This window comes from Lissotriton helveticus, chromosome 7 (assembly GCF_964261635.1).
Source record: "Lissotriton helveticus chromosome 7, aLisHel1.1, whole genome shotgun sequence".
In the NCBI taxonomy this organism is placed as follows: Eukaryota; Metazoa; Chordata; class Amphibia; order Caudata; family Salamandridae; genus Lissotriton; species Lissotriton helveticus.
The window spans coordinates 66,271,116-66,296,757 of record NC_136068.1 but is presented as its reverse complement, the minus strand read 5'-3'; the positions used below and the strand labels follow the sequence as shown (position 1 = coordinate 66,296,757).

At 41.8% G+C, this 25,642-nt stretch overlaps 1 protein-coding gene across 14 annotated transcripts in view; it reads right to left on the bottom strand.

Annotated features, from left to right (window-relative positions):
• LOC144768069 (alpha-2-macroglobulin-like protein 1) overlaps positions 1-8,760 on the bottom strand; it is a 618,955-nt gene extending 610,195 nt beyond the window's left edge. For 12 of the 14 annotated variants that reach the window (XM_078651444.1, XM_078651445.1, XM_078651446.1 and 9 more), the window contains exons 1-2: positions 8,498-8,760; positions 2,288-2,471 (exon numbers count right to left, since the gene is read on the bottom strand). In XM_078651444.1, the coding sequence (XP_078507570.1) occupies positions 2,288-2,471; positions 8,498-8,568 (255 nt within the window). In that variant the 5' untranslated portion in view covers positions 8,569-8,760. Of the gene's footprint in view, positions 1-2,287; positions 2,472-8,092; positions 8,214-8,244; positions 8,354-8,497 lie in introns of those variants that run through there. The other 2 variants (XM_078651457.1, XM_078651458.1) reach the window with 2 other exon arrangements.
• Between the last annotated feature and the right edge of the window lie 16,882 nt (positions 8,761-25,642).

Sequence of the window (25,642 nt, the reverse complement as noted above, 5' to 3'; positions counted from 1 at the left end):
TAGAGGTTCATCACCTCTGCAGACCATAACCAGAATCCACTAACGATAGGCGTCATTTAGGGGCCACCAGGGGTCTCAGGTGAGACCCCTGGCCTCATGGGTGGTAAAATCAGTGCCAGGAACACAGGGGCAGCTCTTCCTAATGGACGCTAGTTGGAGCTCCACTTGCCTGGTGTCTGTCATTGTTTTTTACTATACAAATAGAGAATAATATTCACTATTAATGTAACAAGCATTTAGCTATGCAGCACGTTAGCCTGGGTGCTGAAACATCTACTGTTCTTTAACATGGGGGAAAGTAAGCACCAAACTGCGTGACACGCCAGGTATGGGAAAATGGAGAGAAATGTTGCCTTTCAGCGGGAAATTGAATAGTCCTAAGCTCCTTCTTTAATATAAAATCAGGGCCTTCGGTGGTCATATCACTGAAAATACAAGATCTGAAAAAAATATTATTGTCTACGGATGCTCATCGAAGACAATTTCTATGGACTGGAATCTAGAGAATGCTGAAGTGATTCTGATATTTTACTGACATCTGCTGGTCATTTTCTATCAAGACAGTTAAATAGTGGCAGTTGAACAGAAAAAAAAGTGCCTAAGCGGAAGCAGACATTTCCTAAGGTTGATCTCCAAAGCCCACAAAGTCCATACACATATAAGTATATACTAAAGTATATACAAGAGGTCTCGAATGCTCGACCTAATAAAAAATGGAGTACATTCACTTGAATATAACACTATCTGGCTGCTAAGATAAGTAAAAGATGGTGTTGAATGTATGCTGAATGCATGCTTGCATGTGATGGTGTGTTTAAGTGAGCAAGAGTGTGTGATGGTGTTAATATGTGTGCGAATGTTTGTGTAAGTCAAAGTAAAGGTGAAATTGCGTGGTATTTCACTTCCGCAACCCCTGGCATTTTGGTGAATTGACATCTATGCCACTAACCCTAAAACCCTATTGTACTAGACCCTCGACAGCATTCAATAGCCCCACCCTCCTTGTATTACTTCACATCCGGGGCGCCGCGGGGGTGTACCACACTAGTTCTCTTCCTACTTCTTCAACCAAGCCTTCTCAGCCTCCCGTGTTTTCTGCCATCACCACACTTTCAACTGTTGGCGTCCTCGTGGGGCTCACTTCGGGGCTCACGTCTCTGATTCCTGCACATCAATTATTCAGGTGGCACAATATATGCATTTGACTTTCCCTGTAACTTTTTTCAGAATGATACACAAATATCTTTTTACATTCCACCTCCATTGTCTTAACTCCAGTATTGCATCTTGCTTTGTCCAACTGCTAAACATGATTGAGTGGCTTGCCCCACAACTGAACTCCTACTTTGCTCTGCCTGCACTGACCTCATTCTCTTCCAGTTCTGCACTCTTATGCAGTTTACTCTGCTGGAAAAAATAAGAAAGCTTGCTTTACCTTCATACGAGTCTATAAATCTTCTTATGCACTGCATTCAAAGCCGCCAGATAACAAGCAATAAATATATCCAAGATCTGCCCTCACCTCCCATTCCATATTACTAAGCAACACACAAGTTATGAGCAATGTCCTCTATTGTATCAGCCTCATAGCCGGCCCACAAAAGAACATACTCTCCCCATTTACAAGTCAATCTATTCTGCTATATTTCCTCTCTTTAACCCCTTCCATGCTGGTGACGAACCCCAGCCGTCACGCTCCACGGTGCTCGTGTGCTGATGACGGCTGGGGTTCGTCACGGCCCCGCCCTGTTCGTTCGGCGGCCGCACACGGGGGGAATCGCGGCCGCACGGAAGGGGTTAATCTCACTAAATGGATGCCCATATTCCCTCACCAACACCAGACTGGCTGGCTGTCTACCAGTGTCCTGCACGAAAACCTCTCTTACATACCTCACAACAAAGCCTCGCTAAACCCCAAGACAAACTCACCATCTGCCAACTACAGCCTGCTCATCACCCCGGAACCCCCTGATCACATCAAGATTCTGGTCCTTCAATCTTCTAGAACCCTCTCCACAAGCAGTCACCCAAAATGGCCCGCAGGCATTTAAACCCCCCTTGAGTCCTAAAAGCTTGAGACTCCTCAATAGAGGAAACATAATGAGACTGGTAAGGAAAGCCCTACATTGAAACGCCTCACTTCTTAAGACTTGTTATCAACTAAATGTATTCCTCAAGAGTACAAGAAGCAAATGGAACAAACGCTCTACACATGGAGTTCTTCTCTGTATAGCAAAATAGAATCCCAAAGTACTTTCTTCTGGGCCCTTCGCTCTCCACCACTCACCTTGAAGTAGCTGCAGCCTAGCGGCTTGCCTGGCTTGATCTCAGCCTTGAGTAGCCTGTAGTTGCCCCGTTGTGTGCTCAATTGGACGGTCAGCTTCATGGGCTGGTGGACATCTCTGGCCTGCACACACACTGCCTGTGAGGAAGGATAGTTGAGGGTTGCAGGGATGACCAGTACATAGGTCCTGTGAAGGAAGAGAGAGAGGTGTTTAACTACTGGATCAAGAGTGACCTCCATGGTTTGGAATATATGAACCAGCGACCATGAGAGCCAACATGTGGGGAAACATGGAGGCTTACAGGGAGTTTAGAAGGGAGGCAGGCTGTTTATGGAGACTGGAATGAGAGGAGTTGATAGAGATGAACAGGAAGCATAATGGAAGAAGAAGAAAATAAAGATAGATGGATGTAGTATCGAGGTGGTAAAGAAAACAAACGTTTTATTTTAAGATGAGCTTCATTCAGCCTGCTTCGCCATGACCTCCTAATGCCAGCTACAACTCAACTGTTAAAACATATAAATCCCACAACCCAAACATTCCTAATGGAGCCAACCATTACAGCATTCTAACCAAAGTCATTAATACAACAATGGACAGAGACCCAGAGAAATAGAGGGAGTGTAAAATGGAAAGAGAAGGAATTTGAAGGGAAAGTGTGTTAAGTATTATAGAAAGACAGATGAAGCGAGAAGGCATAGGGAAGGCGTAGGGAGCGAATGATAGAGTGAGAAAAGAGAGTAGAGAGCAGTAGCACAGAGTGTGTATGTTGCCCAATTATTGACAAATTGAGTACAGTACCAGCAATTTTAATGAGTATCCTGAAAGAAAGTAAAAGTCAAAATTAGCTAATCATGCCTATTGGCCTTGCCACTGAACAGAGTGCTAAGCAACAAAATTTGCCAACACTGCCATTGCAAATGTTGGCGATAAGCAAATCAACCAGCAACCTAGGAGGCGTGTCCATTACTACTGGACAAATGCTGCAACCCATTAATCAACCTAACAAAAAAGACAAGCTCATGATTCCTGTCAAACCAAAAGGCAGCAGAAACGTGTCAGAAAAGCTAGGAAAAAATCTCCAGTGCACAGGAAAGGATTTCCCAACTTGGTTGTAGATTCAGTGGCGTAGCAAGACAGGAATGGGGGTGGGTGGAACTGAGCGAGCAGCACGATTTTTTGGGGCGGCGTTCTCCTTCCCTGCTCATACCTGCCGCCTTGAGGGGCGGCTGTCGCAAGAATCGCCAGCACCATGCCCTCACCCTTGAATGCGGCAGCCGGGCGGCAATCTCAGGGACCGCCACAGGTGGCACAACAGCTCATAACACCACTGAGTAGATTGTAACCCATTTTTTCATCAAAATTTGAGAAACAAGATCCAGTAAATGTATTTTAATAAATCAAGTAAAAAACAAGGATAATAAGGAAATCTCTGAAAAAGTCTACGCTGCTGGATTCATTCTGCAAATGAGAAAAATAACTTTCTGGGCAACAGGTGCAGGCTCTAGAGATAGACATGAGCACCACCTTGGCAAAACAGGAATAACTATACGTCAAGTCTGCCTTGATTGAAATCAACGCTGACCAGAAGATGAACAATAAGAGTGATAACCATACAAAACTAGGCCACCTACATGGAGGACCAAGTATTGCCCCGAAAATTAATAATCCGAATAAGAATTCACAAGAAGCGGCCTGGCCAAGGAGCCCTCAAACAAATCATGTGCAAAATGAACAGGTAGTGATAAATGTCAACGTGACAAAGAATAAGGCGACAGCCTAAAGATCTAGGGCCAGATGTAGGTGGCTCATTACCGGTCGGTAACGGCCGAAATTAACGAATTTCGGCCATTACCGACCGATAATGGGCTTTTCTTATGTAGGGGCCGAAATTAAGGATTCGCTAATTTACCGAATTGGTAATTTAAGGAATCGGTAAATTAAAGATTTCTTAAATACCGATTCGTTAAATTACCGAATTCCTAATGTAGGAAGTACTTAAATGAGTGCTTATCCCATGTTAGGATTCGTTATTTACCACCAACTACAAGTTGGAGGTAAATAACGAAAAAAAAACAAAAAGCAATTTAATGCAAATCGCTTCAGTGCCATGTTGCAAACATACATGCCCTTAGGGCATGTATGTCTGCAACATGTGCACCCATAAACAATTGAGGGGTGCAACAGGGTGTCAAAGTGACACCCTGCCACCCTTCAATGTTTTCCCCCTTGTACCGAATCGGTATTTACCGTTTCGGTAATTGACATTCGTTCCTTTGGGTCTCCAGGCCCATAGGAATGAATGGCAATTACCGAATCGGTAAACACCGATTCGGTAAATACCGAATCTTAACGATTCGGTAATTTTTACCGATTTTTTAGCTACATAGCATTTACCGATTCGTAAATATCGAATCGGTAAAATTCGGTATTTACAAATCGGTAACTACTATTTACCTACATGAGGCCCCTAGTCTTGTACTAAGAGATGCAGAGAAGCCCCCCACGCCTCCTCATCTATAACAGACTTAGAGCAAATCGAGAGTCTGAATAAGCAGATTATATTAACACCTCAGCACACTTTGCAGGAAACATAATTAGACTGATTAAGGAAACCCCTACATTGAAACACGTCAGTTCTTCAGACTTGTTATAAGTTAAATGTATTCCTCAGGAGGACAAGAAGCAAATGGAACAAACACTCTCCACATGGAGAACAGAGGAGATCGCATCATCAATCATGATCGCGAGCCAGCAGTTTGCAGCTCCGGGTATTACACTCTCAAAGCCTCCAAGGAGACGTTACCCTCTACCTTAGCTAATGAGGCCCCAGAGGCCCAGCTCTGATTCAGGAATTTACTCTGAGTGGAGTCAGACCACCTAGCATGGCTATTTGTAAAATACCCATTCCAATGGGTCGCTCCGGTGCTAGTCCTCGGTACACATCTTTGACAACATACTATGGGCCTGATTCTGATGCGGTTACGAAGGCCTCCTAATGGCATTTGCTCCGTCCAAATAGGATCGAGAATGTGTCTTTCCAACCGGCTCAGAAAGGTTCCCAACCGACTGAGTATGATGCGAGTTAGGCATTAGGAATATCCCAATCCAAACCCGGCAGCATTTAGAATGATCGAGTCATACGGAGTAGAATTGTACGTCTCTAAGGGCAGCGTTTCCAACCGACCAAGTATGATGCGAGTCAGGCATTAGGAATATCCCAATCCAAACCCAACAGCATTTGGAATGACTGAGCTGAATTGTACATCTCTACGTGCCACGTTTCCAAATGACCGAGTACGATGCTGGATTTGGACAGCCTTTCTGACAGTGCCGTATGACTCGAATAGGCACTCAGAATCAGAATTTAAGGGCCCGTAGTGGCCCCCCCAGCACCTGGAGCCTTCCCAATCGGACCTGTGAGGTCACCCATGGGTCTTCACTTACCAGCCATGCACCGTGTGGCAGGCACCAGGGAGTGCCCGCCACAGGGTGCACAATTTTCCCCATCCACCCCTTTCTTTAATGGGAACCTATTCATTCGGTCGGAACAAGGGCTACCATTGAAGTCAATGTTAGTCCAACCAAATCGTATCCGGAAGCATCCAGATGCATCGTACTCGGTCAGTTGGACTCTCCCAATTTGATTTGGTTGGAAACTTTTCCCAAACCCATTCAGTCAGGAAGCTTTCAAACCGCATCAGAATCGGGCCCTATGTCTGATCCCATATTGTCTACTCTTTTGCCTCTCTTCTGTGCAGCATGTATTATGTCTGGTTGTGTAATGTCAGTTCCTATAGTTTGCTCCCTCACACACCTGAGTAGACTTCAGAGCATAGTCTATAGTTGACCAGTGCAATTTAAACAGGTAGGTATCTGAATGCATGCACATTTACATCGTTTTCTTACTTTTCTCCCACACCCAGGCATAGGAGCAGTTCCACCCTACTGAGACATGGTTGAAGCAGCTTCTGCCATAGAAGGGTGAAGCAAGACACCAAAGCACGACCCACCTAGGCGCCATGGCCCTCATAAACCTTCTGTTCATCTACACACCACCATCTACTGCTTAACTGTCCTGGCTCACTCTGTCCTTTTGCCTTCCATTGAAAGCAGAGGGACAAGGACAAAGCATGAAACGAACACAACTCTGACCTTCACACACAACATCAAAACACTACCACATAGGCCCTGGGGAGATCTTTAGGGACTGTAGTACTCACAGAAAGTAACATGCTACCAGCCTCTTCTGCATCTTATCAGGAGCTTGGAGGATTACGTAAATGAAACAACAATGTAACACAATACATGGCACATGAAAGCCACACCTATTGACTTTACCAATAGTTGTTTAATGAAAGGATCTGGCGAGAGAGCTGGTATTCGCAGGGATGGTGCGTTCCATGTGTACGTCCCATCTACAAGCAAAGTCGGATGTTTCTGTTTTTTGGGAGCAATTTTTAGTCGTGCCACTAGGTGGCAGGAAAACCCATAAATTGATTAAGAATTGCCATTGATGTGGCTTTGCTTTTCATAGTGCTGCGCCCCTTCAGTATGCAGCCGAATATAAATAACAACTTGGAAGGAGATGGTATTACCACGTGCAGTGGGACTACACTACAAAGAATATAGCATACATACATGCATAACGCCCCCTAATACTGAGTTGCATAACATAGCAAATGCAGCATAAAATAGCATTGCATGGCATACGTAACAGCATAACACAGCATGGCTTGAGAGTGAACAACAACTAATAACCCTAAACAGCAATATTGTCAGCCGTAGGAAGTAATGAGGGGCTGGAGCAAAGCATCAGGTGACATAATAGCAGACTGTGAAATAACACGCAAAGCGAACGCTACATATCGCTGTATTATTATATAGCACACCATTCAGACAGTATCATTCCAACGTGATTTAGGTAATACCAAGCCATTGCTCAAAGCAGCATAGTATAGCATGCATGGCATGACGTGAGTGAATGCGTGAAACCCTCCTAGGCGCTCTCCGCTTCTAGGCACCCTTGAGGTGCAATAACGATGACACGATTAAAGAACTGGAAAGGTAACATAGTATCTTTGTCACACAGAGGACATTTTAATGCATCTGCCTAGTGGGCAAATTGCCCATCGATCCAACGTTCCGAGAGACCCCTGTGCAAAGGGAGCTCTCCCTCTCTCTCTCTCTCTCTTTCTCTCCTCTCATACTCTCTCTTCTATCTCTCCTTAGCTCTCTCTCTCTCTTTCTCTCCTCTCTCTCTCTCATCATCACTCTCTCTCCTTAGCTCTCTCTCTTCCACTCCTCTCTCTCATCCTCTCTCTTTCATCCTCTCTTCCTCTCTCTCTCTCCTCTCATCCTCTCTTCTTCTCTCTCTCCTTAGCTCTCTCTATTTCTCTCCTCTCTCTCATCATCACTCTCTCTCCTTAGCTCTCTCTCTCTTCCTCTCTCTCCTTAGCTCTCTCTCCCTTTCACTCCTCTCTCTCAACCTCTCTTCCTCTCTCTCTCTCTCTCTCCTCTCTCTCATACTCTCTCTTCCTCTCTCTCCTTAGCTCTCTCTCATCCTCTCTCTCCTTAGCTCTCTCATCCTCTCTTCCTCTCTCTCTCTTTCTCTCCTCTCTCATCCTCTCTCTTCCTCTCTCCTGCTCTCTCTATCTTTCTCTCCCCTCTCTCATCCTCTCTTCCACTCTCACTCTCTCTCATTCTCTCTCTCATCCTCTCTTCCTCTCTCTCATCCTCTCTTCCTCTCTCTCCTTAGCGCTCTCTCTCTCTCTTTCTCTCCCTCCCTGACTCCCACACACACACACCTGTCGACTTCTATGTCTCAGCCTCTCTCCCTATCTGTCTACCGCCGCCTGACTCTGGGGACCCCCAAAAAACTTTCAACTGTTTTCGTGTGACCCTATTTCTGGGAGTTTGTCGTTACGTGATCGTAAAATGGCAAATAAACGGGTAATACAATTCAAAATATGTATCTTCCGGGGCCCACAGAACTCCTTAAGTTGACTCTGCTTTGTAGCGACTAGCTTGCGCTTCCGGTAACGTCCTCACACCACACAACACTTCCGTGGCCTCGCGGCACGCACAGGATCATGGCACGCAGCGCGCAGCTCGTGCCCAGCCCCACCAATAGGATGGACCGTCTGCCCCAATGTGAGGCGCTCGAGAGGCGGCACGAGATAAGTGGCGCAATAACGTCGGGGGTCACTTACGTAACGTCTGATAGCGGATCCGCCAGGACCAACGTCAGGCAGACGAGGAGGATGAGGCCTCTCAGGGGCATGTCGGCTAATTTGCCCCAGAGGACGCCCCTCCTCAGCACGTTGAAAGGCAGATGTGCGGGCTTGGACTTCAGAACAGGCCTGCCTTCCTTCCTTCTTTCCTTCCTTTCTATCTATCTTTCTTCTCCCTCTCTCTCCTTCCCCTCTTTCACAGCCTTTCCTTTTGCACAACAGAAATCCACTCGCTAGTATTTGTGAATGACTGGCCCAAACCACCCTTATATCACCTCGACCAGCATTCCTCCATCCACCCCTGACGCCTCACCCCATTCCCTGCATCGGCATCCTTTACAAAGTTTACTGTGATTGACAACCCCTGGCCTTGACTACTATAAATAGAGCACACACATTTTTGTTCTGTAGAGCCAGAGCACCATTCCTGGCCTGAGGGGGTCTTATGAAATCTTAGCATACTTTTTAAAGTGCTGGGTGGGACCAAGAGAATGGGGTTTTCCATCCCTGCCCTATTACTCAGCGCTACTAGTCAAGTCAAAAAGTAAGTTTATTTGGACCGCTGGTCTTTAAACCACATAAAACACAGTAAAACACAGGGTTTTGTTTAAAAAAATAAAATATATATATATATATATATATATATATATTAAAAATTCATCATCACATTACATTATAAGAGACTAATTTTCCTAGCATCAATCTTCATTTTATTAAAACAATTCCATACATAATTTATGAACACATTCAAATAACACATATGTGATTCAAAAATTCTATTTTAAAACGTTTAAAATTATACAATTTAAAATCTCTATTTATCATTACTCAGTCCAACCCTCCATTCCCTATTCCATAAACAACATATTAACAGCCTGGATAAACTTTGCAACAGCTATTGCACTATCGTGATACTGCATGTCCGTAAGGAGCTCAATTGCTTGCGTAACCCAATACCATGCTTTTTGAAAACTGGTTGTAAAAATAGTTTTCACTGGGCTAACAATTTTTGACAATCCATTAAAATGTGTAAACAATTGCATTTCATGTCCATCCCACATGTAAATCTACCGTCAGGTTGCATCAGTTCCCTTTTTATTTTGTCATTTGATCGAGCAGGATTAACACCAACTCTCACCCTTAATAATTCCATTCTGACCCATTGATTTGGTAGGGTGTCTAGGTAGGGATACCAATTTTCTTTCCTCCAGCTATTTATCATGAATTGCATAGACTCTTTTTGTATCAAGTACTCCATGTCAATAAGTCTAGATTTGTCCTTCCCTAAGGATTTAACTTTTTGGTTCATCAATGTATAAGGACTGTGGATCAATTTTCACCTTCAAATTATCACGGATGGAGTAGAGTTTCTTTCTTATTGCTTTCACCCACTTTAGTTCACTCAACTGAATCTCCATCATACACCATTGTGACACTTCCACATCTTCTCCGGACCACAGACGATTCCAAAATCTAAGTAAACTCACTTGGACCTGGACATTCCATGATGTCACGTATAGCTCCAGCCTAATTGCCTGTAACATTGATGAGCTTGGCAATGACAACAATGCTTATAAGCATTTCCCTTTCTCACTGTCCCAGGTGATTTTCCCTCCTAGACATATAATTTCTGTTCCATACTGCAATTGTTTGGGAATCATTGTATTGTAGGCCATCAGCAAAGATCTGTGGGACATAGCACCATAATTAGGATAGACATTTTTCAACCCGCAAACAGAGGCTAAGGCTTTAGCTTTCTGGGCCTCTAGGTGCCTGCCCCATTTTAGAGACTTCTCAAACCATATTCCCAGGTATTTATACTCGTTGACAATTTCTAATTTTGTTTGGCCCAAAATCCAATTGCATTTTTGATCTCTCTTCCCGAAACACCGGATTTTTGTTGTATCCATGTTCGCTGTGAGACGTTTAGTTGCACAATATGTATTTAACGCATTTAGCTTCCTTTGCAGACCCAATTCTGTCTGATCAAGGATTACTAAATCGTCTGCATACAGTAGAAAGGTCAAATGCTTCCCATTTACTTTTGGGCTTGCACTTCTTTCCGTCATCAAAAAGGAGGGTAGATCAGCAAGGAAGATTGCGAAAAGTAGTGGGCCAATACGCAACCCTGTCTTAGGCCGTTATTAATCGCTATCTCCAATGTCAAGCCCCCCTTGTATCTTTGATGACCTGTGCCAATGTTCTGACTATGCAACTCCCGGATTATTACTAGGAGTTCTTCAGGAATGTTATAACTTTTTAATGTCTCCCAAAGACACTCCCTATCTACTAAATCGAACGCCACCCGAAAATCAACAAAACAGCAGTATAATCTACCTTGCTATTCTAATGCCCATAAAGCAAAGCAATGGTCAATGGTTGAGTGCCCCTCCTTAAACCCTCCTTGTTCCACTGGAACAATCGAGTGTAGTAGCTCAACCCAATCCTTCAGTCTGCCAAGTATTATTTTAGAGAATACTTTCAAACCAATATCTAACAGATAATGAATCTGTAGTTTTTAGGGTCCTTCCTGTCCCATTTTTTGTGTGCAGAGGCTTAATCACAGCCCCCCTCCATGATTTTGGGATAGTTCCTAAATCTAGGGCAGATGAAAACAACTAAAGAGAAAAAATGTGCCCACCAGTTTAGCTCTGTTTTAATTATAACAGCGGTTAAGTTATCTGGCCCTGCAGCTCGAGTTAGGTTTAACTTCCTAATAGTATCCTTCACTTTTTCTATCAAAAATGAAGGTATTAGCTCTTTTGCTGCCCTTCCCATAGGGACTCTTTCCATGCTTTTTACGGGTGCATTGCTTGCCATATATAATCGGCCTAAGTACTCCTCCAAAGAAGCCTCATCAACTACACAGCTCATGGTTCCTGGGGTCTGACGCAAGGCGTCTTGGATCAACTTCCAGAAACCTTTGATATTTTTTGTTTCTATTTTTTCCAATAGGTTATCCCAGCATTTATTTGTAAATCTCCTCTTCTTAGACCTCACTAATAATTTGTATTCTTTCCTTAATTTAATTAAATTAGTAAGACCCTCCTGATCATACCTTAGCCTCAAACATCTTTCTTCTCTCCTTATCACCTTTTTTTTCACCCTACACACAGAATCGAACCAGCTTATTTGCTTTCTATGTCTAGCTTGTGTATCTTTATTACCCTTTCTCTTCCTCTTTAGGGCATCTCTGAGGCATTGTATGACCTGATAATTTTTTTCCTCAAACCATGAAACCGTCTGATCATTCGCTACCTCCATGGTTAAATTATGTTGAAAGCTAGCTAATTTCACTAGATATTCATCTGTTAGTTTTGTAGTCAGATGTTTTGGGTATGCCATAGATTGAGGCAGGACTCTTTCACAATATCTTTGGGGCCCTCTCGCTGATTCACATTACAGTGGATGATGGTCGCTTTCTTTACGCTGGATTACCTTAAACTTTTTTACCATGACGTAGTTCCATGCGTGTACAAACACATAATCTATGGGACAGTGTTGGTTACCTCTTCTAAATGTCTGTTTTGCTGGACAGTCGGATTCTATCCTGCCATTTAGGCTAACTAACCCCATTGATCCTAAGAATTTCCCTAGGGCTTCATCGTGTCTGTTCATGGAGCAAATGGGGAAATGTGCTGGCATTATCTCGTAAGCTTTTAAAATTTCTTTAAACCAAAGGTCGAGTTTTTGGGAATTTAATTTACTGTTAAAATAACCCATGATGAACAACCATTCATTTCCATACTTATCACTCAAGGAATTCATATCATCTTTAAATAGCCCCATTTATCTTTCGTGCTCATTGTATATAGGTGTTCACCACAATCACACGGTCATTCAACCTTTCGGAACCCTGCAGGGATAACTCACTAACCAGCACCCATTTGCAAGCTGTAGTTATCAACTTCACTTTTTTCGCAATTCTTGTGGAAATGAGTGTCATAATACCCCAGATGGACGTCCAAATCTTGTTTTACAGGCGGGTTTATGAGCCTGGGCACACCCTTCGATTACCGGGGTGTTGTTTCATAGCCAAGTTTCCTGCAGGCAAATAATGTCTGACTGCCGTGAAACATATTTTATACTTTCAGTCTTTGTTTGCCCTATAAATCCATTTATGTTCCATGAAATTATTTTTAGGCTTTGCGACGACCCACTTCCCTAATTAATCTCATTAAGGTGTCCAAACTCGTTCAAGGCCCACGAGGGTTTGTTTATGTAACTGTCTCCTAAGCTCCAGTTACCCCAGTTTTAACAGGGCTCCGGGTTCTCTACAACTATGTTAATATTTTCTCTTTCCCCGCATGGCCCTGTTATCAAACTAAAGCAATGTCCTTCAAGGTACCACAAATGACCCACAGACAACCCGCACTCTCGAGGTTTCCCCCCGTTACGGGTTTTAATCAGAGTGTACCTCACTCAACTAAAACTTGGTTCCTTCACCCCAACCAGGAGGATTATATTTCATATAGCGACCACAAAAATTTCTGTGGGCCATAATATCAATGTCAAAATATTGTTCGCAAAGAATATTGTTGCTCGAAATATTGTGATTATATTAGCAAATATAGAAATGGATGTGTAGATAACATTATTTGAATTTTAAAATAAAATGTAATGCAGGATTAAATAAAATATGTGTACTTTTTACAGACATTTAAATAAATAACTGATCGTTTTAAAAAATACATTCATAATAAATTAACATTTAAAAAATAATATATTCAGGCACCACAATGCTTTTAATGGAAGTCTATCGTGAGGCCCACCAGGGGCAAACAATTTAAAACAGTAATTTTTGGCTTTCCTCGTGTTTTCCCAGCCTCATGGATGTTCCTGGCTTTCCCCTTTGAAAAAGGTCTAGGAAGACCGAAATGCATCAGGGATTACAAACAATGCCAGCGCAGTTACGAAAAAGCAATTAAACCTATTGTTGTTTTTTCCTTCGTGATGTGTGCGGCTCATTTCCTTCTCGTTGAGAGGGGCTTTTCTCATATATATATATACTAGCAGCCCGTCCCGACCTTGTCCGGGTGCAACAAGCTTCCCCGACCCCCGCCCGCCCGACATTGTGCAGCAGCCCGGGCCCCCGCCCGGCCCGTCCCCCGCCTGCCCCGACCCCCGCCTGCCCCGACTCCCGCCTGCCCCGACCCCCGCCTGCCCCGACATGGGTCCCCTTACCTGAGCCGCCGCTCCTCCCGCCTGCCAGCTGCTCGCACCGCCGCTGGCCTGTCCGCTGTGTCTGCTGCTCGCACTGCCACTGGCCTGTCCTCTGCTCCTCACGTCACCGCTCCTCCCCCGCGCCATGTCCGCCGCTCCTCGTCGCGATCCTGGACACTGCTCCTCCCCGCGCTCCTGACGTGAGCACGCACGTCGCGGCTGGCGCTAATTCGGAGGGACTACTTTTTTTTTACTGTAAATTTTTAAATAACGTTTCTTTCTTTATTTATATAGCCTATTACCATCTACACACCCTGACGATTCCAACGGTGTATCGGGTGTGTGGATTGGCGCTGTGGTTCCCGAGTTTACCCGCCTCAAAGGCTGAAAGTTCTTCCTTTATTATAGTAGTATAGATTGTGAAAGCAAAGAAAAGTGTAACGATAGTGCAGCTAAGTTTAATGTTTAATTGCAGTGCTGTTTATGTCCTTTAATGTTTATGTTGTCCCGTGTTTCTGAATTGGTGATGTATGTTTTTGTAAATGTTTTGCAATTGTAATGAAAGATTTGAATGTGTGAAAGGTATTACTGTGTCTGTTCGCAGTACAGTATTGTGAAAGGGTCTCCTTTCAAATTAATTTTTTTGTTTTAAACTCGTGCCCCTTTATTACTCCCCTAGTTGTTCTGCTACCATGTAGATGTTTTTTTTGCACAGCCGAGTTATTGGTCCTTAAATGTGTGAATATTTGAGTGGATAAAGGCAAGAGAAGTGTGCGATAGACAAAGTTTTCTTAATTAGTATACAGTTTCTTTGCACAGCCGAGTTAAAGGTCCTTAAATGTGTGAATATTTGAGTGAGTAAAGGCAAGAGAAGTGTGTGATAGGCAAAGCTTTGTTAATTAGTATACAGTTTATTTGCACAGCCGACTTAAAGGTCCTTAAATGTGTGAATATTTGAGTGGGTAAAGGCAAGAGAAGTGTGCGATAGGCAAAGCTTTGTTAATTAGTATACAGCAGCCCTGACTGTGAAAGGTAAATTAGCCTTACTGAAATGGCTATTTGGTTCAGAGCTCACCCCCTATTTGGGAAGTAGTAAACAGTGTCAAACTCTGTTTGAGTAATGGCAGGTATTGTTTTAGTGTTGTCTGTTACTTTAAAAGGGCAATAGTGTAGATGAAGGCTCAAGATTGTGTTGATAAAAGAGTGCGATAGCTGAAAGCGGCGTGAATTGGCATACAGCACTGTCTGAGTCAAAGTATAAATAGAGTTAAAGAATGCGTGATGTCTTCTTCTGGCAGCCCCGTGTGAATGTTTTATGTATTCCAAAGGCTGAAAGTCCGTTTTATCTTGCGCAGCAATTGTAGACAGTGGCACTGTGAGCACGCCTTTCTTTGTAATGTTGAAGCAAAGTAATGTTTGAGCCTCCGTTTTGTATTGCCAAGCAATTTTAGAGAGTGGCACTGCGAGCAAGGTTTTCTTTGTAATAGTGAATTAATGCCGGCACACATTAATTATCAAACAAGCTGAGTGGATAGTAGTGTTCCCGAAGGAAATGTCCGCACTATGGCGAATAACATGCTGGGAGAATCTTTTATGAAATTTGAATAAAGAAATATTTGAAGAACACAGACTTGGACTCTGAATTAAATTGGCTTGATAACTGTTGATCCCTTACTATAAACAATTGTTTTCCAAATTCATATCTATGGTTGTTTTTTTTTTTTTGGCATGCAACACCTGTTTGAACTAATTTTGGTGTTGAGGGCTATATACTAGAGCCTATTACTGATATTTACTTATTTGGAGTGCTGTAATTAGAATTTCACTGTATAGACACATTAATTATCGTGTTGTTCTTGAAGTGCTGGTAATGCAAATGCGAGTAGAGTGGCTGATAGATAAAGCGTTTTGTTGTATTTCTGAAGTAATGGCCATAGTCGTTATTGTTCGTGTTTTTGGCGAAGTGTTGTTAATGAGAATGAGAGAAGACAGTGGCCCTGTGAGTAAGGCTTTCTTTGTAATTAGTAAGTAATGTGCGCACTCAGTAAGTAAGTCTAGTGAATGACAATGCAATTAGAGAGTGGCGCAGTGCAAAATAAATGCAATGCAAGTGTTTTCCTAGCATTTGAAGGTTATGTGTCTCGTTTCCCTCTGCTAGCCCCCTATTACGAAGGTGCTCGTTAGACAAATCGGAGAAGGTTTTGCATATTTATAGTTGCAAGTAATGTGAAATGTGTGCAATGTAGCGTGATTGGTTTATTTTATAAGCCGCGCCCCTTTTTTTACATTCTCCCCACTGACAAGGAACGCGTAGGGAAGAGGTGTTCCCCGCCCCTTACGTGTGACCAATGGTTCCGCGCCTCTTGTACTTGTTGCCGCGCCCCTTTGTTTATGGCATTCACGGGCTCTTTAATAACGCGGCATGAATGTATCCTCGACTTAAGTCACTGTCCATGAAGTGGCATGCCTTTCTTTGTATTGATAAACCGCCGAGTGCTTTTGCAATGTGAGTGCTTTTGCAATCTTTGTGCCTGAAGTCGGATGAATGTAAAGTCACTGTCCATGTAAGTGACATGCCTTTTTTGTATTGATAAACCGCCGAGTGCTTAATGTGAGTGCTTTTGCAATGTTTGTGCCTGAAGTCGTAGTGCTTTTGTGTGTGCTTGTAGCTGCAGCCCATAAGTTGTTTCCGCCCACAAGTTTACTTTGACACGCCCATGCTACTCCCTAACAGCAGAACCACGCCCACAGGGAACTACTTTAGCCCTAATGTTGTTTGCACTTTGTAATGTATATGGTGTCCAGATGTATAGCCTATGACCATCTCCTGGAACTCCCCTTTCCAACGCTGTATTGGGAGTCGTGATTGGTGGTGTATTTCTGGAGTTTACCCGCCTCAAAGGTTCCCAGTTCTCTCTTTATAATAGTAGTATAGATATATATATATATATATATATATATATATATACATATATATATATATATATATATATATATATATATATATTTTACCGTTTTTCTTCCTCTGAAGTGCTAGGACACTCAGAACAGCGGTGCTTCTCAGGGTCTGAGGTCACCCTGAACTTTACAAACTTGTTCGCCATGCATTGAAAATGCGTCAATGCACTCCCTCCAAACGAAATCACCAACTTCGGATTCGTTGCCAAAGAATTTTTTATCAGTCTAGCACAGTGAGCCAGAAAAAAACACCCAACGCGTTTCAGCGACGAAATCGCCTTGCTCAAGGGTAGTTTGTTTGGTGAAACAGATCAGTTATATAAAGAAAACAATAAAGTTACGTGAAACATCAATGTGCAAACATAAACAGAGGACTAATGTTTCAAAAAGGTGCGTCAGCCATCTTATAGTGGTTTACAAAGTAAACAATGTATACTTTATAATGTCTACCCCAGAGCGACAAGATCATAAATGCAGTTACTTATTAATTTTCACAGCAAATGTCAAATTTACCAATTAGGTTGTCTCAAAAATTAAATGATTTTGTACTATAAATTCCATATACTTAGTTTGCGTGTCAGTTGCGCCAATAAGTTGTTCAATGGTAAATTAATTGACCTTATCCGACAAATTGCTGCACCATTTTGTTATGTACTGCAAATCCCAACAACAGTAAAAAATGTAAACCCACATTTGTAAAGCGCACAATCACCCGTAAGGGTCTCTAGGCGCTGGGGGCCGACGGGAAGATTAAGCAAGCTATTGCCCAGAGTCACATGGTGCTGGGCTAACCTGCCACCGGAGCCGGGGATCGAACCGTGATCCTCAGATTCCAGCGTCAGTCACCCTAGCCGCGGCGCCACACCTCTTCCCACCTCGCCACAGTCTATATTCTGTCTCATGGTTAACACAATCTGTACATTATAAACTAATACATTTAATTGATAGTCATACCGACATATCTAAATGTACTGCATACAAAGGTTATGGCTTTACTGCAATTTTCATTATTAGGAAAAAATTACAACTGTCTTCACCAATCAGAAAGATAAAACCCCAAGTGGGTAAATACTGCCCGATCTCTATAACAATCAAAAGAACATCCTGTTAAATAAGCCCCAATGGGCATTCAATAATTCTTAATTCGATAAATCATTTGTCTTGAGAATACGGCTTCTTGAAGTACCTTCACCCAAGTGGGCTAAATTTCAACTTCCGACTTGAAATGCCAGATAAAGAAACCGCATGCCGATGTTATCTTCCGTTGTGACATAATCTGGATAGAGGTGGAAAAATAGATGTGAGAAAGGGGGGTAATCAAGAGCCAAGCCAATTTTGGAACACATAGACAAATACTACATTGTGCGTGATTTAAAAACATGGTTAAAAAGTGTTACAGAGATGATACATAGGATTCTCAGCAAATAAACATTCTAGAGATAAGGGAGAAAAAGTTCTAAATACCACAGAAAAGGAAACTGCACTCAAGATCTGCATCAATGAGTAGCACACATGTCATTTTCTGAAGCCAAGTGAAACTGAAAGAGTATGAATTCTCCTAAGGAAAAAGAAAAGAAAGGTTGCAAATTAGAAGGTATCACTCCCCTAAATGTCAAGATAATTCTTCTTCAGAATTCAATCCCCCAGGAATCTTAGTGTCCGGATCTAAAATATATCTGGACTCCAATTGACGCAACTTACGTATTCTGTCACCTCCTCTTTTCATGGGAGGGACCCTGTCAATTACAAAGAATCTCAATAAGTTCTGATTGCTTGTATGTAGTTCCTCAAAATGTCTAGCAACTGGGGATAGTTGGTCTTTATTTTGAATAGCCTTCATGGTACTACCCACATATTTTTTTGCACAGGGGCAGACCAAAACGTATATGCAATAGTCCGACAAACATGTAAGATGTTTCTCAATACTTCTTTCTATGTCACTCACTGGATAATGCACATTTTTGACATTCAAACTGAATTTGCATGCTTTACATGACATACATGTAAAGAATCCTTGAACATCAATTTTTTTGCTTTTAACCCCTATCCTGCTGCTGTCTGCCATTGGACGTCACACAAGCTACCTCCCTGGTGCTGCGCATGTCCAACGGCCTACGCGGCCCCGCCCACCCTTTTGAACGCCCGCACCGCGGCGAAAAAACTGCCGTGGTTCAGGCGTTAACATATGATACCTCTTTCTTACACAATCTGTCTTTAAGCGAATCTGCCTTCCGGTATGTGATGTTAGGGGTACAACCTACCACATCCTCCAGGGTAGGTTCAGTTCTAAGAACTTTCCAATGTTTTCTAAGACTTTTTTGAACCTGCCAAGAATTAGAGTGATAGGTCGTGACAAATCTAACAACCTTGTCTTTCTGTTTAACCATCCTGTCTTTGGGTATCAATAGTTCAGCATGTGTGAGTTTGCTAGCTTTCAAAATGCCTCTTTGATGACTCTAGGGTGAAAACCTCTCTCCAAAAAGTGTTCAGTCATGCAGTTACCTTCTAGGACAAAATATTTTTCTGTGCTGCAATTCCTCTGCGCCCGGAGGAATTTACCAAAAGGTATACTATGAATTAATGATTTTGGATGTCCACTGTCTGCATGTAGCAGAGTGTTACCTGCAGTGGTCCTTCGGTACAATTTAGAGGCTAGTCTGTTATCTACCACTTCAATGTGTAAATCCAAAAATTCAATGCTTTGATTGCTCATTCTGCCTTCAAACCTCAGATTCAGCTCATTCTTGTTATGACTCGAGATGAAATGGCCAGCAAGCTCCTGTGAACCATCCCAAATGATGAATAAATCATCTATATACCGCAGCCATAATTTAACATGGCTGCGGTATTGCTCATATACCCTGGACACCTGGTGCTCCCATCAGCCCATAAAGAGATTGGCAAAACTGGGAGCAAAACAGGTGCCCATAGCTGTGCCTTGCTTTTGTCTGTAAAACACCTCATTAAAAATAACGAAGTTGTTCTCTAGACAGAAGTTAATCATTTGAAGAACCATTTCAGTATGTTTTAAGAAGGAAATGGAGCGAGAACTAAGATACTGCCGACAAGCCTGAATATCGTCTGCATGTGTAATCGATGTATTTAGGCTACACACATCTAGAGTAATCAATACATATCCTTCCTGCCATACAATATTCTTGATTTTGTTCAGAAAGTCCCTACTGTCCTTCAAATACGAAGGTAAACTTTCTACATAGGGACGCAGGAAGAAATCAATGTATTTAGATGTTTTCTCAAATAGAGAGCCCCTAGAAGAGTGGTTTGACAGAATCTTTTGCAGTTTCGGCAAAAGATAAAGAATAGCCACTTTTGGGTTACGGTTGAGCAAAAATGAATATTCATCCCATTCTAAAATGTCTGCTGAATGTCAATCCTTTAGCATACTAAAATAGATAGCATTAAAATCTTCAATTGCACCTTTGGTTACTTCTTCATAACAAATCCAGACATTTAAGTTGACGTAACCCTTCCTGTATGTAATCAGTCACATCCAATACAACAACATTCCCCCCTTTGTCCATCTGGTGAATAACAATATTGGGATCTGATTGTAAAGATTTCACTGCCAGACGTTTTTGTTTAATTAAATTGTCATGTGCCCAATTGTTCATTTTGGCCAAATTCTTTAAATCATTAATCACAAGAGTATCGAAAGTATCAATGCTGCATGATGGCAAGGCTGTGTTAAAAACAGATTTGGGTTTAAAACTATTCGGACAACTCAAATCAACTTTATATCCTAATGATTGTGCATTAATAGGTGCCATCTCTGCACCATCCCATTCTAGATCTTTTAGTGCAATTAAAGTTTCCACTTCATTAATGGTTTCAGGCACTGGGATAGCACTACTAGCTTCTCTTGATGGTATGGTGCTTTTCACTTTTAACTTATGCCATTTGTGCAGCCGTAATTTCCTAGTAAAGTCGAATAAATAGATTCTCTCTTGGGGGTAGGAAAGGTGGTAATTGGACAAAAAGAAAGGCCATATTGTCACACATCATGTTCAACATTATTAAGAGGACTTAAAGAATGATTTACCACGTTCTTGCAGTTCATTTTCCTCTCTTCTTTTGACCCCTTGTTTCTACTCCCACTGAGGTTGTTGTTGCTCTTCCACCTTCCACCCCTCCTGGTTTGCTTGTGGATGGCGTGACCGCTCCTGTAGCTTTTCCTTTGCCTCTGCCTCATCCTCGGAAGCCCCTTCCTTTTCCACGGCCCCTGTCTATCTGCCAATTTTGCTGGTTTGATGACAGATTCATTATTCGGAATTCCTCCCAAAAATTTGTCGGCTTGCTGGGGATTTTTACCAACAGAGCAGTTCCATCTTCAGAAAAATCGTTTTCGCTGATGTCATTTACAGCCTCTTACAAGTCTCTCCAGTGGTTTGCGCTGTATCCAAATCCCCTTGAATCCCTTTACGTTTCAAGTTATCAAATTTGCGACTGAATGTAAATATTCTTCCTGATTGATAGTCAATCTTATCTCGCAAAAATGTCCTCTCCTTCTTTGCAATGATTTCACCTTCATGTTTAACAATTTTCTTCTGAATCTCTTCCATCTTGTTATTGAAAGCCTCTGGTGTTTCATCTTTCTGAATTTCCTCTTTAAGTTCCGCAATAGATTTCAATAACCCCGCTCTCTCTTTCCAGGCAACTTTAATCAGTATAGATAACAACCGATTGGAGCAATCTATTGGATTTTCAGCCTATTCCTCAGCCAATTCAAGATCCGGTTCATCAATAGAAGGGGCAATAAGAGTTCGCAGTCCCCTCGGGACTCTCTTCTCTTCCTGGTATTTTTCCAGTGTAATTGCTTCCCACCATTTTGAAACTTCCTTCCTGATAAGTTTTTCCAACTTCTGATATTGTTGTTATATAGAGGTGGGTAGGGCTGGTTGATCTTTAAGCTGTGATTGATCTCTCGTTTTAAGAAATATTGTTTGTGCTCTCAGTCTCCTACGTGATTCTGTATCTTGATCCATATTCAAGGCTCATACAAGTAGTGCTGTATCAATGGACAATGCACCTTGATCCATTAATCCTACTGTTCATATGCTGCGCAATAAAAAACCTTGCAAATTCACTGAAAAAACCATAGGTTTCACACATGTTATAGTTAGCTGGACATTTCACTCATACAAAACCTTTGAAATTCCCCTGTTATAATTAGTTCAGCTAACTATAACTCGCGCGCCCGCAATGCACTGCTGATGACGTCACATATCACATCACTCATGACATGGTCAGTGACATCACTCATGACATCACTGATGACATCTCAAATGATATCACTGATGACATCTCAAATGATATCACTGATGACATCATCCAGTGAATATGTGTTTTTCTGAAAATCAAATTTGTTTTATATATGTATATCTCAAGGTCGATGGAAAAATAAATGGGTATATAAGTGTCTAAACGGATGATTTATTTGCGTAAAATTGAATGTATAACTGACTGATTAATTGTATCTTAGTGAATAGACGGGTTAGTGAGTAATGTTTAAATATGTAAATATCTACATCAGGCTCTCACTTTGTGTATAAGTGACTGCATGGGCTGATGAGTAGCTACATGAATGTCTATATAGGTTATTACTTGGTTTTTTGAGTATCACTATGAGTACCTGAATGTTTGTATGGTTCGAGGGGGGATATTACTTAGCACATAGATGCATGAATGAGTGACTCACTGTTTGCATGTGTTTTGAAGACAGCATGTGGGCAGGACTGTATAGGTGTATGAGTGTGTGTATAGGTGTGTTAGTCAGTGAATGACTGTCTCAATAGTGTCTTTATGAGTAAGTACATATGCTTTAAACTAAGATATGTGAGTATAGATGTATGTAAGTGAGTATATATGAGAGTGTGAGAGAGGAAGAGTTCCTGTATAAATAAGTATGTGTTTCTATAAGTGATTATTTAAGAGAGTATGTATGTTTCTGTAAAATTAAGTGTAGTGGTTTGTGTATAGCTGCATATGCAAGTAAATGGATGTTTGATAGTTTATTTGCATGTGTGAGTATGTGTGTGAGTAACTCTATGGATGAGTGTCTGTGAGTAACAGCATGTATAGCTGTATGAATACATATGAAGAGTGATTACATGTACAAGTGACTATATAGAACTGTTGGTGAATGAGTGCATGTGTATGTAGATGGTAGAATTACTGTATAGGTTGTTGTAAGTGGTATTGGTATCTCCATTTTTCTAGTTTCTATTTTTGAATGTGTGTATCAACAGTTATATTAAGCTGAGAGCAGGTCTGCCACTCTGTCACAAGGATCATGTCATCAGTGATATCATCAGTGATATCATTTGAGATGTCATCAGTGATATCAATTGAGATGTCATCAGTGATGTCATGAGTGATGTCACTGACCATGTCATGAGTGATGTAATATGTGACGTCATCAGCAGTGCATTGCGAGCGCGCGAGTTATAGTTAGCTGAACTAACTAAAACGGGGGAATTTCAAAGCTTTCGTACAAGTGAAATGTCCAGCTAACTATAACATGTGTGAAACCTATGTTTTTTCAGTGAATTAGCAAGGTTTTTTTAAATGCTAATTCCTAACTATAACATGTGTGAAACGTCTGGGTTTTTGCAGTGAATTTGCAAGGTTTTTTAAATGCTAATTCCTAACTATAACATGTGTGAAACCTATGGTTTTTTCAGTAAATTTGCAAGGTTTTTTAAATGCTAATTCCTAACTATAACGTGGCTGAAACCTATTTTGTTTTCAGTGAATATATATATGCACTGGAAAACTAAACACCCACTCCCTTTACAAAGAAATGGAAAGTTTGCATCTCTGCAGCCTCTCTTATTTTTCACCTTAGTCATCTTCTGCTCAATCAACACAACATCCACAAATACACACACCTACTTGCTACAATTCTTGGCTGAGCTTATCAATTATTCTTCTTTAATTCAAGCTCAAAGTGCAGGCCCTTTATTCAGCCTTCTGGGTAACTACTACCCGTGAATAGCAGTGGGTAATTTGCACACTTCCGTCCTTTCTTGCGTCTTTTCTACCACACACTGGGGCAGATTTACAAGCCCCTTGTGCCACTTTTGCATCATTTTTCCCACGAGCGTGTAAATCTGCCCAACTGTGTGTACTTTATGCACTAGCTTTATTCCTTAGATGTGGTACTCGTTTCTTTTGCTCCCACTGCGGAATCCAACACCCTATCTGTGTAATGAGCTAGAAATCCAAAGGTCCACTTCATCTGACAATGCAGTGGGTAGTTTGAGTCTCTCCAGCCTTTTTTATTGTTCACGTTTTTCATCTTCCACTCAATCTACACATCATCCACACATACACACATCTACTTGCTGCATTCCTTAGCTGTGATTATCAACTATTCTTCTATTTTATATTCACATTCAAAATGCAAGCCCTTTATCGAGCCTTTTTGTTGTAACTACTGGAATTCTGCTCATACACAGAACTGTGCATAAAAACGTAGGACCTCAGTGAATTACGGTGTACCAAAACCCACCTTACTACACAAACCCCCTACCAGACTAGCAATCAGTAACTCATTGGTTCTTTGCCCTAGAGCAAAAACACCAATGACTAGTCAACCCAGAACATGCGACTTAGATTACATGAAGTAAGGTGGATAACAGGAGCACTCTTTCATTATAGTCTTACACCAGTCCAAAACAAGAAGTAAATAAAGACACGTGCAACTTTGAAATGTTTATTTCTAACGCTATAATCTCATGCACAGTACCTTAGATAATACAACCAAACATATTATCAGAAACAAGGTTGTCAGCATTGTTACTATTCTATGAAATACAAACTGAAAAAGCATCCTATAATGCTAAAGGTAAACACATTTAAAATATACCTACATTTCACCCTCCCTACCTAGCAGGTTAGTTTATAACTACAGAAAGTTCATAGGATTACATGGGCAGACCCATACCTCTGGTACTCAGCAGTAGTGGGTCACATTCAGTTCTCCACAAACTGTCAAGATACGAATGTTCTCCAACTGTGTGTAATTTAGCCTCCACAATGCATTATGAAACGTGCCAGTATCAGACGTGGCCACAGCTGCATATATGTCTTATGGCTCAAACGTGTGAGGATCATTCTGAATAACAGACACAGTATTCAAGATAACCTTGATGTTCCATGCTCTCACTATACACACAAAACTAGCGAGGCAGTCTACAAATCTAGCATACCAAATTATTCTCATATAAAGCAAAATACTCAGCCTTCTCTAAACAATATCACAAGTGCGTGTCGTGTGCAAAGCAGAGCAGGAAAGCAAAAATAGCGTTTAAGCTTCTAATATACCCATGCTAACTTAACAGGGTGTGAGTGCAAGGCTCAGCCCACGACACCCTTCCTTGATCGAAGCACGTGATATAAACGCGGGCGAATTAGGAACGCAGAGTCCAAGCCTAAAAAGCAGAGTCAAGTTCAAATTTCCAGAAAAAATTATTCGCTCTTTGATAGAAAGCAGTAGCTAAATAATAAAGAATACGTACACAAATCAGTCTTAATCCAACAGCATGTAAGCACAGTATGTAGCAACAGCCTCCAACAGGAAGTCATTGTTCTCATCTGAAAACATTTCAGCCATCCAATTCAATAGTGAGAATGAACATACATGTTCCTCAACGACCGGAGCCTCTATCACCATCGAAGTAAAACTCGGGTCATCTTCAATGTAACTGTGTGCCAAGAACTCAAGCGCCGCTGCAAAAACATTCCAACGTCCCATTATTCCATGTATCGCTGCTAAGGTCATATCCCGCCGCCAGAACAGAGCAAGTCATGAACTACTAATCGAAATCGCAGCTCGGGCAATGGAACACAGGTTGAACGCATGTGAAAAAGGAGAATCGAAACGATAATCCAAAACTGACTGCATGGCGTTTCAGGCACCCCAGGGAACAGCCCCTGCCTTTATCATCTCTTTGATAAAGGAATATGTTCCTGCTAGAGAGC